The sequence below is a fragment of the Gambusia affinis genome, linkage group LG01, assembly GCF_019740435.1.
Source record: "Gambusia affinis linkage group LG01, SWU_Gaff_1.0, whole genome shotgun sequence".
Taxonomy (NCBI): domain Eukaryota; kingdom Metazoa; phylum Chordata; class Actinopteri; order Cyprinodontiformes; family Poeciliidae; genus Gambusia; species Gambusia affinis.
Window position 1 is genome coordinate 36,160,115 of NC_057868.1, and position 15,169 is coordinate 36,175,283.

Genomic DNA, 15,169 nt, shown 5'->3' on the forward strand with positions numbered 1-15,169 from the left:
TATATTTCATCATGTATGCACTCTCCCTTTCATTTGTGTTTGGGCTTGTAATACATAGTAATATTAAAACAGCCATGAGGTTTTCAGCTTGGTTTAGTTCAGCAGGCTCTTAATTATTTTTTAATTATTCGGTAAAAGTTTTGCATCTTGCTATAAGTTTTTTCATTTAAACAAGATACTGGTCCTGAATTTATTTCCAAGCTCTAACATTTAAACGCTTCTGTAAACATTTGTGAAATCTGAGCGGGTGTAATAACAAAGTGAATGGAAGCAGCTGAAAATCCCACTTTTCCACGTATATCCACAATCTATGACGTGTCAGAAAATTTCTTTGAATGTTCCCACTTTATCTACGACTTTCGTGTCTAAAATAAGATCACATTTAAAGAACCCGTGTATAAGCTGGTCCGGATTGTGCTTATATCTAATTGCTGCATATTTTTTTGTTCTTTTTGCAGCTTGGCTTCTTCAAGCGTTCTCTACCTTACGGCACAGCCATGGAAAAAGCTCAACTCAAACCACAGGCTGCCTCTGAGGCCTAACTGATCCACTGAGGTACCAGAACCACCATGTCTGGCCAAATGATTGCAAAGGAGAGAATCACAACGGAACATGTGGCGTGGATCAGAGACACTACTGGAACTCCGCTGTGCTGCACTAGAGGAAGACAAAAACCTGAGGATCTACAAGCCAAATGAATGTTTTTTTTAACTTTTATTTATATCTTTTGTTTTCAACCCTGTTGGGATTGTCGTAAAATAGAACTGATCTCTGTGCCTAAAAACAAATTTTAGATCATCCAGCAAAAAGAAGCACACAGGTTGCCATCATCCTGTTCATGCAGGAACAAGTTGGGTTTACTTTTATAGACGCCTGCGATGAAGGCGTCTGATTATCTGCTTCACATTGGTGCTAATGATTGAACACGTTTGCCATCTCTAACAGGAAACAACCGAAGATTGTTTTTTCAGCTTTCAGGTGAAAAACTGATGTGCAACATCTATGGTTTCCTGTTTAAGAGCTAAAATGAATTGTTTGATCCTGTTATTTACGCCGGTGTGAGCTGTTGTCGTTTTCCAGCCCGCCGCCTCTATGCAACCCCTGAACAGGAAAAGCGGGTATTAAAAATGCTTTAGATGGATGTTTTTCAGCTGTTTCTGGAAATGATCACTTTCTGTCTCAGGTTGGTGGAAAGTGTTTTTTTATTTTTTGCACTCACAGGAATTCTACTGATATTTTTTTTTTTTCAAATACACCAAAGACTGACTGAGCTTCCTTTGAGATTAGACTTTGACTCCTACTGATCACTTCGTCCAAGTCCTGTGCGTGTTGTTCTCAGTGTTACCGCAGCGCCGTTAGCAGGCTGGGATGGGACTGGGGCCACCACAGACCTGTTGAACCTCATGTTGAAGCAGCGTGGCACTTCCTGTCAGAAAGTGGTGCTCTCCTGTCTTTTCTGATGCTTAAAGGGGGGAAAAAAGCACAGAGAGTTGTCGGCAGTGGTAGCATGATGAAAACGGACAGAGACAGGACAGACAGCAATGATGTAGCCTTGACAGGAGGCTGAAGAACGATGGATCCTCTTTCAGCTTACAGTGTGATGCTGAATGAGATACTGTATTTTATTTTGTTTTATTTTTTTGATGAGTAAAATGAATGAGATGCAGCCGACATCATCCCACTACCAAAAAGGCTGCAGGGACTGAACAATAAGTCATTGTATTTGTTTCTTTTATATGCAGGTGCATCGGAATAAATGAAAATATCAGCAAAAAGAGCATTTATTTCAGTAATTTGGCTCAAAAGGTGACAGAGAATTTTAAGAGTTCTTGTTCTGTTTTTCCTTCCACTTAACTTTTCATTAATACATGTAAATGCAACACTGAACACTGGAGAGTGTCTGTGTATGATGTGGCCACAACATAACATATTCCTCCAACAATAATCTATTTTATTTATTAGTCTCATGTGATTTTCAGATTTTCTGAGAGCTTGAATATTGATTTTTATGAGTTAGAATCCACAATCATCAAAATGAACAGAACAAAGTGCTATAAAATGCTTTTGTCTTTCAATATTTGAAATAAGTAAATTAATTGAGTGATATTCAAATTTATTAAGATGCACCTCTACTCTATTTTATGTGCCTTAATGTAAATACTTTATGTCTGTGGGTTAGCGCTAGGGTTGCTTGCGTGTGACTCCATGTGTTCATGGATTCGTGTGAATGATATATTTAAGTTCTTTTGTTTTGAGTGTTTGGTTTTTACCTTTCCCGCCGCCTAGTCCTTTGTAGCCTGAGATAATTGAGGTCAGAGTTTTTCGTTAATATTAAACCCAACAGCAAAAATACCTCAAACAAAGGGATAACAACTAGGCACTGGGAACTACACAATGGTTGGAAGTGCAATATTTATATTCACTCTTTTTAATGTATCACTGCTTTTATTTGATGTCTGTTTTAAACCAGAAATCGAAGGTGCAGACTAAATCTCCTGTTAGTTTCTGTTTTTTTTTTTACTTTCTTTCTCACTGCGAGCAGAGTGGAATCTAAAAAAGACTTTTCCCCAACTTCAGATATGCTCATCCTCACTTCACTGGACTGCTCTGAACTGCCTTCACCATCTCACAGTTTTTTATGACACAGATTGATGCTGAAACAAAGCCACAAAGCATGTTCAATAGTTACAGGCTCTGCTTTTGCATCTGTTCAAACAACCACTTTAGTTAACATGTGTTGTGCACATTTTTCCTCCACTGGCTTCCTAAAACATCCAATCAGAGGATGATTTACGTCCACCTGGATGAGAAAATCCCCATTTAGTTATGGATTTAAATCCTTCGTCTGATATTTTCTCTTTATAAAATTTCTTCCCTTAAATTTGCCAATGACAGGACCATTCTACTTTTTCCTCCATTGTTACATCAGGAGAAGGCACTGGTAATTATTTTCTTTTTTTTATGTCTTCATCCACTTTTTCTCTCCAGAACTTTCTAAAAGAAGTTGTACATATTTGTGACAAGGAGAGTTTTGACTGATTGAGAAATTTCTCACCCCATATTGGGGAGACTTTTTTTTGTGCCAGGTGGAAGGTCTGTTTTTACCTGCTTTGGTTTGTACTTTAAATAATAATAAAAAAATTTCCCTTTTTACCATTTTTTTGTGTCCTCATTGACTATGCATAACTTGTAAAATAATTTATTTAGAAAACAACATATGAAAGCATGTGAATTTGTGGCATTGTTGCCAAAAATGTATAATACAACATATTACTTTAAAAGTGACAACAGAAGTGCTCAGAAAAGTCAAAGACAGTATTTGTGGCACTAATGTTTAACATGTGTTGTATGACTGCAGCTTACAATGTGTCATATAAAAAAAATTTAAAATTTACAGCAGATGTAGAGCAGCATTTTTACATGTTGGTGCAAAGCCTTTAGAGTGGACGTAAGGCTTGCTTGGTCAAAACATTCCCAGCTGTCCTGTTGTTCAGCATTGAGGTCATTCCTGTGCACGCTGCACATTTTCACTTTCTGCTGTGAACTGCAGAAAGATCCATCCTACTCAGGCGATTGTAAAAGTTCAGAAAATCCTTGCGATCCAGTTTATGATTTCGATATAAAGTTCCAGTATTTCTCCATCCAGAGGCAGATGTCCTAGCATTCGATTGTTCTCGATAGCTGGGTGAGCTTCCGCTGGTTGTCGATCACCTTCAGGTTTTGAATGTAGTGTCGGATGTTGCTGGGAGAGCGGAGAGGGAAGGCATGGTCGGAATCTGGGCGAGAGAGAGAGAGAGGAAATCTTGAATAATCACAGCAGCATGTTGTAAATGTAAACCCAGAAAAAATAGGCTTTAAAGCTTAAAACGTAACTTTTTTTATTTAAAAAAATGTTTTTTACTCATTTGTTGACATGAGACACAATCTGTGAAAATAAATTAATTCCTCTGTCTTTTTCCTGCTGTCTCCAGAAATACAAAGCTCCTAGTCAGGAACAACCAATCAGACCTAGGAGGAGGGTCTTAGCGCTGTCAATCAACCTCATCCACACCTTGTCAACCATGAATGCTCATGCTAGACATCATGACCACCAATGACAGCAACTTAACAGTTTTCCTGCCACGGTATGCTGTTTATCCATCATTAGCAAATTGAGTAGCAAGTACATGAGCTTTATTGACAGCGCTAAGACCTTCCTCCTGGCTTTGATTGGTTGCTTCTGCCTGAGATCTTTGTATTTCTGGAGACAGCAGGAAAAAGACAGAGGAACTAGATTTTTAAAATCATTTATTCGTCTCTTACTATGCTGTCATGACATGATGACCGTTTTAACAAATATGTATAAAAACAAGTTACATACTGTGACTTCAAGTCATGACTACAAAAACAACATAGCTTACACGTAGATAATCGAGTAGCAGGCCCATCCAGAAACATGCGATCAGCCAGGCCCCTCTGTGGCGATGAAGGCACTGCAGAACAGCAAGAGAATAAAACAAAGTGAATAAAACAAAGTGAATAAAACAAAGAGAATAAAACAAAGTGAATAGAACAAAGTGAATAAAACAAAGTGAATAAAACAAAGTGAATCCCTCCAGTGCAGCTGAAACATGCATATGTCCGGCCTCAGAATGGTGGATTGTTGTTTACACGACGGCATCCATGGTTCACTTACCATAAGGTTGGCTTCTGCAACCTCGTACAATTTTAACTGTCTTGGCAAGCATTCGCTAGGATAAGAAAGAGAGTAAGCATTACAGTTCCCACAATTTTACAAAAAATGTTTCATTCAATACAATTAAGCCAAAAAGTGAGCAAAAGAAAATAATTCTGTACCATTTTCTCAAAATTCACCAGTTTGTCAACGTAGTTTGGGTTACCCTCATGGATGAATGTCATGTCTGTGCAAAAAAACCCCAGAAGAGATTTGATATTTTAAAAATTCAGAGAAAGATGTCTTCTGATTTATGAAGCTGACTCTTGGTGCTACTTCACCTTTCAGCAGCAGAGGCATGAAGGGAATGTAAGGAGGGCTGAGTTTGGCCACAGCCAGGCGATAGGCCCTGTGGTTGCGTGAAGGATCCTAACAGAACCAGAGAAAGGATAAACACCAGAATGACCTGCACACTCACTCATTCACTCACTAATCTAAACAATGCAACAAAATAAGAGTTTGTGGTGAGAATTACCATCAGTCGCTCATAAGCACAGTAGATTCTTTTAGTTTTGCTCGGTATTCTCTGCAAGGCAAAGTAAAAAGTTGCGTGAAGTATTGGAAAAATATGATATTATATTATATTATAATGTCCGCTCACCTCCCAGGTCTTGTAAAGCCTCTGGACAGCACTGTTGCTCAGACCAAATATCACAGCAAAAAATGAGTTGAGATTCCTCTGTTCTTTTAACCTGAAGATGAATATGTTTAGAAAACCATGTTGTTTTTAAAATGCGTGAAATACTGCTGTAAAGAGTTTAGCAATTAGGGAAAAACATTGTGGGAATTGCTCTTTAAGAGCAACCAGAGGTTGATGTCAGCTCTCTGTGGTAACACCTGATTAATTTACAAAACCACATTCAGAGAAGTGGAAAAAAGCTGTAATTTCCTGAGTTTTCTTTGATAAAAATGAATGTTTTGAAATGGGAGGGATTTGATTCTGGCAACAGACACAAAATTGGGGATGTTTTCAACTTTCATTTAGCAAAGACACCAAGTAATATATACAAATGAACTACTTACAGCTAAAATTGTTGATCCTTCCTAGACAACCTCCTAGTGTTTCTCAAAATAGGGCAAGTTCATGTAATAAGAAAAATGTTTCCATGTTTCCTGCTCAAAGTGCCAGATATGGTTAGGTATTTAAGTAAAGGTCCTGTATGTGATTGTCCATTGTTTTCAACTTCTGAGATTAAAGTATAAGAATGTATTCACCATCTCCACCCAACTGGCACACACCGTACAAAGAATCAAGCGCACCCGTCCCTTTCACTGCTCAAGCTCAGCAGCCAACTCTTAAGGTAACCTGGCACACCTGTGCTCACATAACGATCTCTCTTCGGACAAAGAACCTCAACTGAAAGCTTCCTCAAAGACACCACTTGTAGGAAATGGAGACCTTTCACAGTTTACATGATTCAGACTGAATTCAGAAGACCAAAATAGACCACTGTTTGGAACATAATTTGTTCATTTATTCATTCACTGTTAACTTAAATGTAAATGATTAAATCATTACTTGAGAAAGTTAATGTGTTTAAGTTAAAATTAACTTATTACTCTCTGTAATTAATGTATCTCCTATCTGTTGTAGGTTTTCAACCTACTCATGCTGCCTGTTCATATGCTGCTGATGAGATTAATCTAAAGAAAAGATGAATAAAGGATGTCACTCAGATGAGTTGTTACTAGGAAGAATAATGCTAACTGCTGACTTTGGAGGAAAAAAAGCCTTTTTCACATTTAGGCAAAGCTGAGGTGGCTTAAGAGAGCAAAAAACGATTATCTTAAAGAATATTTAGTACAGTTAATAAAAAGAATGACATGTTGGTGCTATATGCACAAAGTTTAAAAGTAAATAAAACTGTTCTCCCATTGTATCTTGTGTTTTGTTGAAAAATTTTATCCCACTTGTGGATGTTAATGTACTTATTTTTAGAGTTGGTGTTATAAAATCAGTCAATATCTGACTCTAAAACAGATACATTAACACGCTGTTAATGTGCTTTTATTTTATACTAATCATTTAAAACTCAGAGCAGGGCAAAAAAATAGAAATGAACATTTGTGAATCCAGTTTTACGTTTATCTAAGCAGAGCAAACACCAGAGGATTTTGTATTATGCCAAGTCCTATCACATTTTGAAAGTATGTGGATCTCTGTAAAGGAGTAATTAAGTGAAGTAATAATTCTATTGAAATGAACTGACCATTAAGTTTCAAAGAAAAAAAAAATCAAATCAGCTTTCTTGTCTTCTTACACTGCAGCGATTTTGATGAACTTCTTGAGCAGAATGGCCCGTTTCACCAGATCCTCACAGAGGCACAGCTCAGTCACCACCCAGTGCTGGACCACATTAAAGTGCCGCACAAACCGCTCCAGGTTGGCCGTGGTGGCACCTGGGAATTTATGGCGACCAAATATGTAGTAGACAAGCTCCACCTGCAGAAACAGGGACAACGCATCAACACCACGTAAAAAATAACAGAAAAGCTCTCAGGTTTAGAGTGCAGGATGTGATGGCACAGATTGTTTTACTTGTTATAGCAACGCTCCATGGGCGGTAAACAATCTTTTCCCATTTGTTCTTCAGTAAATGGTTTATATTCTCTTGTGAAATGTGATATTTTGTCCAAAAATGTGCAGTGTTACCTCATGCATGGCAGTAAACAGTTCCCAGTCATAGTTCGTCAGTTCTGTGGCAATGTCTTTGGAACTCATCTGCTCAATGAGGTCAGTGGTTGCCTGTTCTGGGCCCTGCTGATCCTTCAGTGGCCGCTGTACAAACATAAGAGCATAATTGTTTGACTTTTCTAATTCAAGAAAATGTACGAAATATGCAGAAGACAAACATTCCTCACCAGTTGTTCCACTTCGCTGCTCGTACAGATGAACAGTCTCTCATTGAGGCCTAGCGCAGTGTAGACTGCAGTTGCATCCAGCTTTAACTGCACTCTTTCTGTAAGAGAAATTACACACACGCCAATATTTCACCACTTATTATTTACGCAAGGTGTGTATATGTAACACGGTTTTGTTTTAACTATAGTATAGATGTGAAGTTTGTCAGAATTTATTTCTTTGAATTTATTTTGTTTTGTCAAGTTGTTTCTCCAAACATTTGCTGGTGTTTTAAATTCTGTTACGCTGCTCTTGACAGTTGGTGGTTACTATAGAAACCAGTAACTGACAGGTCCTCCCCCTTTTTCTGTTGCCGTTGGTAACTGTGGTATGTACTAGAATCAGCTCTGTGTTTTCTTTACAAAGTATAAAATTTTACAGTGTTTCATGAGTAATTTTGCTGTGATTTGCATATGTTGTCCATTTTAGCTATGTTTAACTTTACAACTGCTAACTGGTGCTAACTGCTCATTGGGAGCTATTGCTTTGTAGTTTGTTTAGGGTAATTGTATTTTATTTAATGTTTAGGGGCAGAAGCTGCTGGACTGATGTTAACCACCAACTTGATTTTCTCTTTTCTTACAATAAATCAAGTGAACATGAATGTGTCTGTGACTGGACCTGCGTCATCTCAGGTCTAATCAACCTACTGGAGCTGAGACGAATATAGAAGGGTTTTATATATATTAGGTTTCTACAACTATTGGAAAATTGTGAAAGTGAGGCCCACCTCCACTGGAGTTCATTTTGACCAGAACGTGATCTCCATCTGCTTTGACTATTGCCGACATCACCTCTTGAACAGATGAGCTTACGGGGAGCATCAAGGAGAGAGGTTTGCTGTCTGCCTTGTAAATCTCGTATAACACTGAAGGGAGAGGAAAAACAAAATAAAATTTCAACATTTTCTCATTTAATGCTTAAACTGAAAAAACACAAAATCTTACTAGGTATTTTTGGTCTAGTTTTAAATGCAAATATCTCATTAAACATGAAACAAGACAAAACTAACTTACAATATATCAGAGCTTGTTTTAAGTCAATAATTGTTTAATATTGATAAAAAGTTTTTCCTTTATAACTTGCCATTTTTCCCATGTTAGAAATTAAATAATCTTCCAGCGGAACTAGTAAGTTTGATCAATAATAAGCCATTATTGACTTAAAACAACCTCTTATATTTGGATGAAAAGCTACTTGTAAGTTAGTTTAGTTATTTCCAGTGGACTAAGACATTTGCACTAGAAACTAGACCAAAAATACTTGGTAAGATTTTGTTTTTGCAGTGCAACTTGAATCAGCTAAACTTTCTCTATGCAACCTAAAGTGCATTAGGGAGAAATACACATAAGTAAAAATAGACTGTTACCTAAACAAATCATAAATAAATGAGAAATGCATGAGAAAACAAATAAAAACAAGACTATTATAAGGTAATAAATATAAAAGAAGTATTGCAAAAAAATGGCTTTTTCCAAATATGTATATTATAACTTTTTGCATAATTGTTTTTATTCAAAAATATGTTAATTATCTTATCTAAGGTATATTCTCAACATGCCAACATATTTAGTAAAAAGTGTGATGGTTTCACAATTTCAGAATTCTGGTACAAATAAAAGCAAAATTGTTAAATTTCTTCGCCGTCTAAACCCCTTCACATTATTAAGACTTTAACAGTTATGGAGACTTGAATACTTAAAGATGATGCTGTGCTACAGCTCTCAAACAGGTGATTCACAGCATCAGTGATTAAAAATATAAACTTGGTTTTTGTGCAGATTTGTTTGTCACTGTTTAAGCTTTCTTAACTGCTCTGCCTGCAGCTTTGGACAGAGTTAGGTGAGTATTCTCTTGTAGCTATTTCATAACTTATGAAGATCAACATATCTCTAACCTAATAGAAATGCAATAAAATATCTTGTGCCAATATATTTGAAGAAGGCACTGAGCCACTAGGTGTCACTGTTCTTGTGCATTTAAAGTAGAAACGTAAACATGATGGGTGTTGGCCGCTGCACTGGTGACAAACGATATTTGTTGTTGGAACATGTTTGTTTGCACTGGAATATTAAGTTCTGCATATCTGATAGGTGAAAAACTATTGGAAAGACATTTGGACCATTTTGTCAAAATAAGAGGATGCAATCAGAGTATATAAATAATCTCTAACATAGTAGAACTAAAGAGAAAAAGGATTTTTCTTTTTGTTTGCCTTATTTAATGCAAATCAGTAATGAGTATGGACATTTTGAAAGCTTATTTTAAAAACTTTCAGTTATACAAGTAAAACAATTGATGTACTACGATGTATAAATGTGTTACATTCTCGCTGATTTACTAATCGATTAGTTTATTTGATTTAAGACCCAGAGCGTTGCTCACCTTTATCCTGTGCTTTGATTGGCTGCAGCCTCCCAACTGGCTCCTCACAGCTTGAAAACCAATCAAACTGCTGATTCTGCCGAATGCAACAAAATGACTTAGTGATCAGTGAGAGAATAGACATTTTGAAATTATAGTGTATTAATGGGTGCGTTAGAAGTGCTTTTCTAGTCATACTGGCCAGTCAAAGCTCTAGACAACAAAAGCATCGATTATAAAAAAAACTCACCCTGCTCAGTGACTGATAGCCGTTCTCCATCCTGTCAATTTATAACAAAGATAAAAATGGTGTTCCATAGTGTTATTCAGTGTCCATGAATTAATTTCTTGCCAAAATAGCAGGAATTAAGAGAAAATATTTACACTTTTGTTCTTCTTCTTTCCCTAAACTGTTCCTTTAGGATGCTGGACAAACGATGATCAGTTGCAACCTCCTTTTTCAGTTTCTGCTTGAGCCAAGAAGAAAAACAAGCAGGAGAATTCCTCAAGTGTTACATCTCATTAATAAAACTGATTATTTGTTCTTTTTGTATTCAATGAAGATCAGTTAATCCGAGTCTGATTTCTCACCTCCAGAAAGTCCCCAACCTCTGGGTCTTCTTTCAGCAGAAGGCCGTACAGCGCCACCCACTGGGCAATCAGCTTCACTACCTTCTGTTTGGTGTTGAAGATGTAAGCAGTCTTCTCCTGTTCTGAGCCTTTGGACAACTCTGCCTGGTAAGTGCAAAGATGGTTAAGGGTGTAACACAATCAGTAGACATTATAATTTTCTGCTTCACTCTCCAAAGTCTGAGTAAACTGAAAACATTGGTCAGGATATTGATGCTGCAAAGCTAAGCACAGCTGGCTGGACGGCATGAAGACTTTATATGTGAGCAGGAAGTCGCTCACGCAGGGATCTGAAGGGAGACAAACATCACGATCAATTAGTCAGCTGTATCTGATCATCTGTAAAATCAGAAAAGCAGGGGGTTGTGGTTTAATCTCACCTATCGGATCATTTCCATTGGAATCCAGCTTCAGTGTGTCCAGAAGATGTTCCAGGATTTTTTCAGGTGTTCCCGACATAACTGTGTATCTGCAACAAAAAGGGAAGTAAGAAAACTTCTTTAATGCCTTGTGCTGCTTCATTGTGCTACCTTGGTGTTAACCAGGGTCTTTACATGTCATATTACAGTTTTAACATTTTGAATGACACCTATTTAAAAATTTTTTTTTCAATTCATGTAGTAGGGAACATTGCTGTTTCATAAAAGCACTGACAGAAAAAATCCTGTTAGATCTCTGGTGTGTGTATTTGGGTAGATGACATCACAAAAGGCACACAAGCTTTCATTAGAGAACATTATGGTGGATCGACAACATTTACCTAAAGTCAGAATAAAAATGACTTTTATTAGACAAATTGTTATTGGCTGGGCTGAAAGAACAAGACAGTATTTTCAGATGTATAAATGAAGCATGAAAGAATACAGTAGCATCTGTGTTAGGAAAGAAATGTTTGAGTGTGACTCACCTGCTGTTGGCTGCAGCTCCCCCTTGACCATTGCAGTCTGCGCTCTTCTCCAACACAAGGACGGTCTTCCCATGCTCCTCCAGTCGCACCGTGTTAGCCTCCACATCCTGGAAAACGGAGCATAAAATTACAGTTTTGCTGGTGACATGTTGCAGGTAATGGAGCTCTCATGTAAAGTTGGGAGGAGGTCCTACAAACCTTAAGGATTCGAATGAAATCCTGTTTGTCAACACGGAGGAAGTGGCAGTTGTCCTCTCTCAGGATGATGGTGGCGGCACGTGGCGCATCGTTCAGCAAAGCTAGCTGCCCAAAGTCCTCGCCCTCATGCAGAGTGGTCACGATGCCCTGTTTGAACACAAGTCACATGAGCGTGACAAATCTTTCAGTAAGTGAAAAACGGCTCAGATCTGAGTTAACCTAAAAGCCGTGTTCAGGGTTACCTTTCCATGTGTGATCACGTTCACCGAGCCTTTCCAGATGATGTACCAGGAGGTTCCTTTATCCCCCTGACTGAACACTGCATCACAATAAAACACGGTCAGCACAAACATTGTTCACCTGCACACATCTTTGTCAATAAATTACTGAGACAACTCCGCTTACATTGCACCTTTCCTATTATAAGCAGCATTAACTCTCATAATCACGAGCAGGGAGGCATGGTAGAGAGCAAAAAACAACAACAAAAGTTAATTATCTGCTCGCCTTTTGTGAAGAGAAAAATGAATAAAGGCCTAAAAAGGCTGAATGCTTAAAACTGTATAAAGTGAAGGAGTACAGGCATGAATCCTGTTGTGGTGTCATATGTATACATACAACCCATTAATATTCAGATAAATGCTATTTAGATGCAGAGGAACTCAATATCTTATTTGACCAGATTGTTAAAGGTGACCTATTATGCTTCCTTATACAGATTAGGATAGGTCTTATCATTTTGCACAAAATCATTCTTAATAAGATTTTAGTCTGCTGAGTTCACTAGCAGACTCTTTTCAGAATAAGCTATTTTATTGTGTCTTCATACTTTAAATCCAAATAAACTGACACTGGCCACGGCCCCCAGCTCAATGTTTACACCCGCATGTTAACATGGCAGCAACATGCACGGTTGTATAATTGCACGTCTTTGAAAAGCAGAAGTAAAGCCTCCTGCACAACCAAGCAGCAAGTGGTTTCTGGATGGTTAGTCAACAGCAAAACACTTGTACTTTCCAGAAGCCATTGTGCAGCATAGAGGTAAAACCAGCTGACCAAACGTCCTGGCCCTCAGCGAGGGTTGCTAGGTAATGGCCTGTATATAATTGTTATCCTTTGAGGACCAGAGAAAATACACAATAAATTCTAACTTCAAAACCCATTTCTTGCTTTTAAAAATTGCTAAATTTGTATACAACAATTCCACCCTAATCACAAATTTAAAAGAATCAAATGACCAAATAAAAAGACTTTCACACCCATGATAAACAAAACAGAAAGGCTCCACCTATGTTGATTGAGCTTGCAAATCTGAAATGAAGTGCAGACACATAATGCCATGTAAGTCATCAGTTATTAACTATCCAGTTTCCCTCTGTAAGAACTAAGAGCCGGTATGAGCGATAATATCACTAATGAATCACTTACAGACTGTTCCAGACTTGACGTGGGATTCAAACACCAGCACTGCGGCCAGCTCCTTCCGCACCTACAGACACAACACAGTAAAGACAGGAAGCCTGGCATTAAACTACACCGAAGTGGATTATTAACTAAATAAAAGCAGAAACATAATGGATGTGTTGAAGCTAGGAAAAAAGGACTGACTGAAGACGAGAGATGAGCAGCAGCTTTCACATGGAGCAGCTCCTCATAGATGACCTCGATGTCCTCAGCGCTCCTCTGACTGGGACTGCACAAACAACAAATAATCAACGTGAGCAAAACATCTATCTGTTCTGGTTCTTTACACTGGCACAGAAACCTCAGACATATTTTAAGCAAATCATACAACTACTGATTTATACTAGGGATACAAACAACTGATCACCTTACGATTGATTATTCACTAATGGTTTATTAAAGTAAAATCAGCTTCAATTGTGTAACTAATAACATCCACTTCGACCTTCTTTTAGTGTTGTAATTTGGCCGACATTCAGTAGAGGGCATCGTTGATCATCTTTAAACAAAGCCAGTTGGCACAAAGACGGCGGAACCATAACAGCAAGAAAGAGAAACGGTCCAAACTGTTTTGGGATGCAAAATGAACTTTATGAGGCTCTGTTTAGAAATTAAGCTTTTAAGTTATCACCTCAATAGTACTCGATGTACTACTAAAGTGAGGAGGATGTGATGACAGGAAAGATGAGGGGAAAACAGGGAAAATATTTCTTCATGGGCAAACACAGAATATCTCTCCGTTTATTGGGAATTAAGTTTGTTAAAGTTCTTTGTTCTAATTTTAATAATGTGAGAAAACCACAATTTTTTGTTTATTCTGTATGCAGCTGACACAAAATAATCTTAAAATGTAATGATGTATCTTTAAATTCAGTACATTATGAAAAATTTAGCCCTTATGCTATGAAAAGACAGTCGACACTCAGGTTTTTACTTGAGTTATTAAGAAAATGGCTGCTTATTGATTGATAAGATCAATTGACTTTAGATTTACTCATTAGTTAATAACTTGCATCCTTAATAAATGCACAACAAACTGTCCAGCAGCTTTACATGCTGACCATTTGCGTAGAATCATGGTGAGCAGCGCATCGGGGCCCAGCTGGGACAGCAGGGACAGAGCTTCATGCAGCTCGTCCTCCAAGTCCTTCTCGTTGGAGACGTGGTTCAGCCCAAACTCCGAGTTCTGGAACCGGTAGAACTGTGTGTCCTTGTCCAGGAAGTTCAGATCCTGTTTCACTGGAAACATTCACAAAAAGGGAAAAGACGGCTGGATTTAGAAATTAATTCACTTCAAATACAGAAAAACAGCGCCTGTAAAAAGAATTCACCTCTTTGGATATTTCACCCATTTAACTGAATTCCCAAATAAGTCATGTTGAATAAGATTAGAAAAATATATTTGAAAAATAATTTAATTTCAACAAAATAATGACAAATAAAATATGTAACACAAATTAAATGTGTGGAGACTCCGTGGTCAAGTGGTAGATGAGACCAAAGTGGAGTAACATCACCACAAATACAACAACCCATTGCGAAGCACGGTGGTGGCAGCATCATCTTGGAGGCAGTTTGGTTCTATCTGCAAGAGAACTATGACTTGAGAGAAAATTTATTTATCAGCAAGACGACCCAAAGCATTTAGCTAAAGCTACGCAGAAATGGTTTGAAGAAAACAAGGTGGATGTTCTGAAAGGGCCCAGTCAAAGCTCAAACCTTTGACTGGGCCCTTTCAGTCACATAGACGACTTGTGGCTGGGTTGAAATGTGACATTCACAGTCCATTCCCATGTAACCTGGCAGCTTCATCCGTTTTCAGTTTGACATTAAAGTTGTTTTTGTCACAAAAGCCAAATTTTGTTGATTATAATTGACTTATAAAAGCAATAAAAAGGGTAAAACATCCAAGGAGCTGAGGACTATTTACAGGCACTGTAATTTCCCCGTCAGACGTTTTGACCTTGAGGTAAATTTTGTTTTCAGGTAA

General features: G+C 37.8%; 2 protein-coding genes across 3 annotated transcripts in view; one reads left to right on the plus strand and one right to left on the minus strand.

The window, feature by feature from the left end:
• The window catches only part of itga5 (integrin, alpha 5 (fibronectin receptor, alpha polypeptide)), a 50,461-nt gene extending 47,305 nt beyond the window's left edge, over nucleotides 1-3,156 (plus strand). The window contains exon 30 of the mRNA XM_044113705.1: nucleotides 459-3,156. Coding sequence (XP_043969640.1) covers nucleotides 459-542 — 84 coding nt within the window. The 3' untranslated portion in view covers nucleotides 543-3,156. The remainder of the gene's footprint in view (nucleotides 1-458) is intronic.
• Nucleotides 3,157-3,183: 27 nt separating this feature from the next.
• Nucleotides 3,184-15,169, minus strand: part of rapgef3 (Rap guanine nucleotide exchange factor (GEF) 3) — a 31,983-nt gene continuing 19,997 nt past the window's right edge. For both annotated transcript variants that reach the window (XM_044113723.1, XM_044113716.1), the window contains 23 exons: nucleotides 14,241-14,418; nucleotides 13,324-13,408; nucleotides 13,144-13,204; nucleotides 11,958-12,034; nucleotides 11,716-11,862; nucleotides 11,518-11,624; nucleotides 10,991-11,079; nucleotides 10,822-10,900; nucleotides 10,572-10,722; nucleotides 10,365-10,447; nucleotides 10,231-10,261; nucleotides 10,002-10,077; nucleotides 8,347-8,484; nucleotides 7,577-7,674; nucleotides 7,368-7,493; nucleotides 6,976-7,157; nucleotides 5,316-5,406; nucleotides 5,190-5,240; nucleotides 4,996-5,083; nucleotides 4,837-4,901; nucleotides 4,676-4,730; nucleotides 4,401-4,472; nucleotides 3,184-3,776 (listed from right to left, as the gene is read on the minus strand). In XM_044113723.1, the coding sequence (XP_043969658.1) occupies nucleotides 3,658-3,776; nucleotides 4,401-4,472; nucleotides 4,676-4,730; nucleotides 4,837-4,901; nucleotides 4,996-5,083; nucleotides 5,190-5,240; nucleotides 5,316-5,406; nucleotides 6,976-7,157; nucleotides 7,368-7,493; nucleotides 7,577-7,674; nucleotides 8,347-8,484; nucleotides 10,002-10,077; nucleotides 10,231-10,261; nucleotides 10,365-10,447; nucleotides 10,572-10,722; nucleotides 10,822-10,900; nucleotides 10,991-11,079; nucleotides 11,518-11,624; nucleotides 11,716-11,862; nucleotides 11,958-12,034; nucleotides 13,144-13,204; nucleotides 13,324-13,408; nucleotides 14,241-14,418 (2,249 nt within the window). In that variant the 3' untranslated portion in view covers nucleotides 3,184-3,657. The remainder of the gene's footprint in view (nucleotides 3,777-4,400; nucleotides 4,473-4,675; nucleotides 4,731-4,836; nucleotides 4,902-4,995; nucleotides 5,084-5,189; nucleotides 5,241-5,315; nucleotides 5,407-6,975; nucleotides 7,158-7,367; nucleotides 7,494-7,576; nucleotides 7,675-8,346; nucleotides 8,485-10,001; nucleotides 10,078-10,230; nucleotides 10,262-10,364; nucleotides 10,448-10,571; nucleotides 10,723-10,821; nucleotides 10,901-10,990; nucleotides 11,080-11,517; nucleotides 11,625-11,715; nucleotides 11,863-11,957; nucleotides 12,035-13,143; nucleotides 13,205-13,323; nucleotides 13,409-14,240; nucleotides 14,419-15,169) is intronic.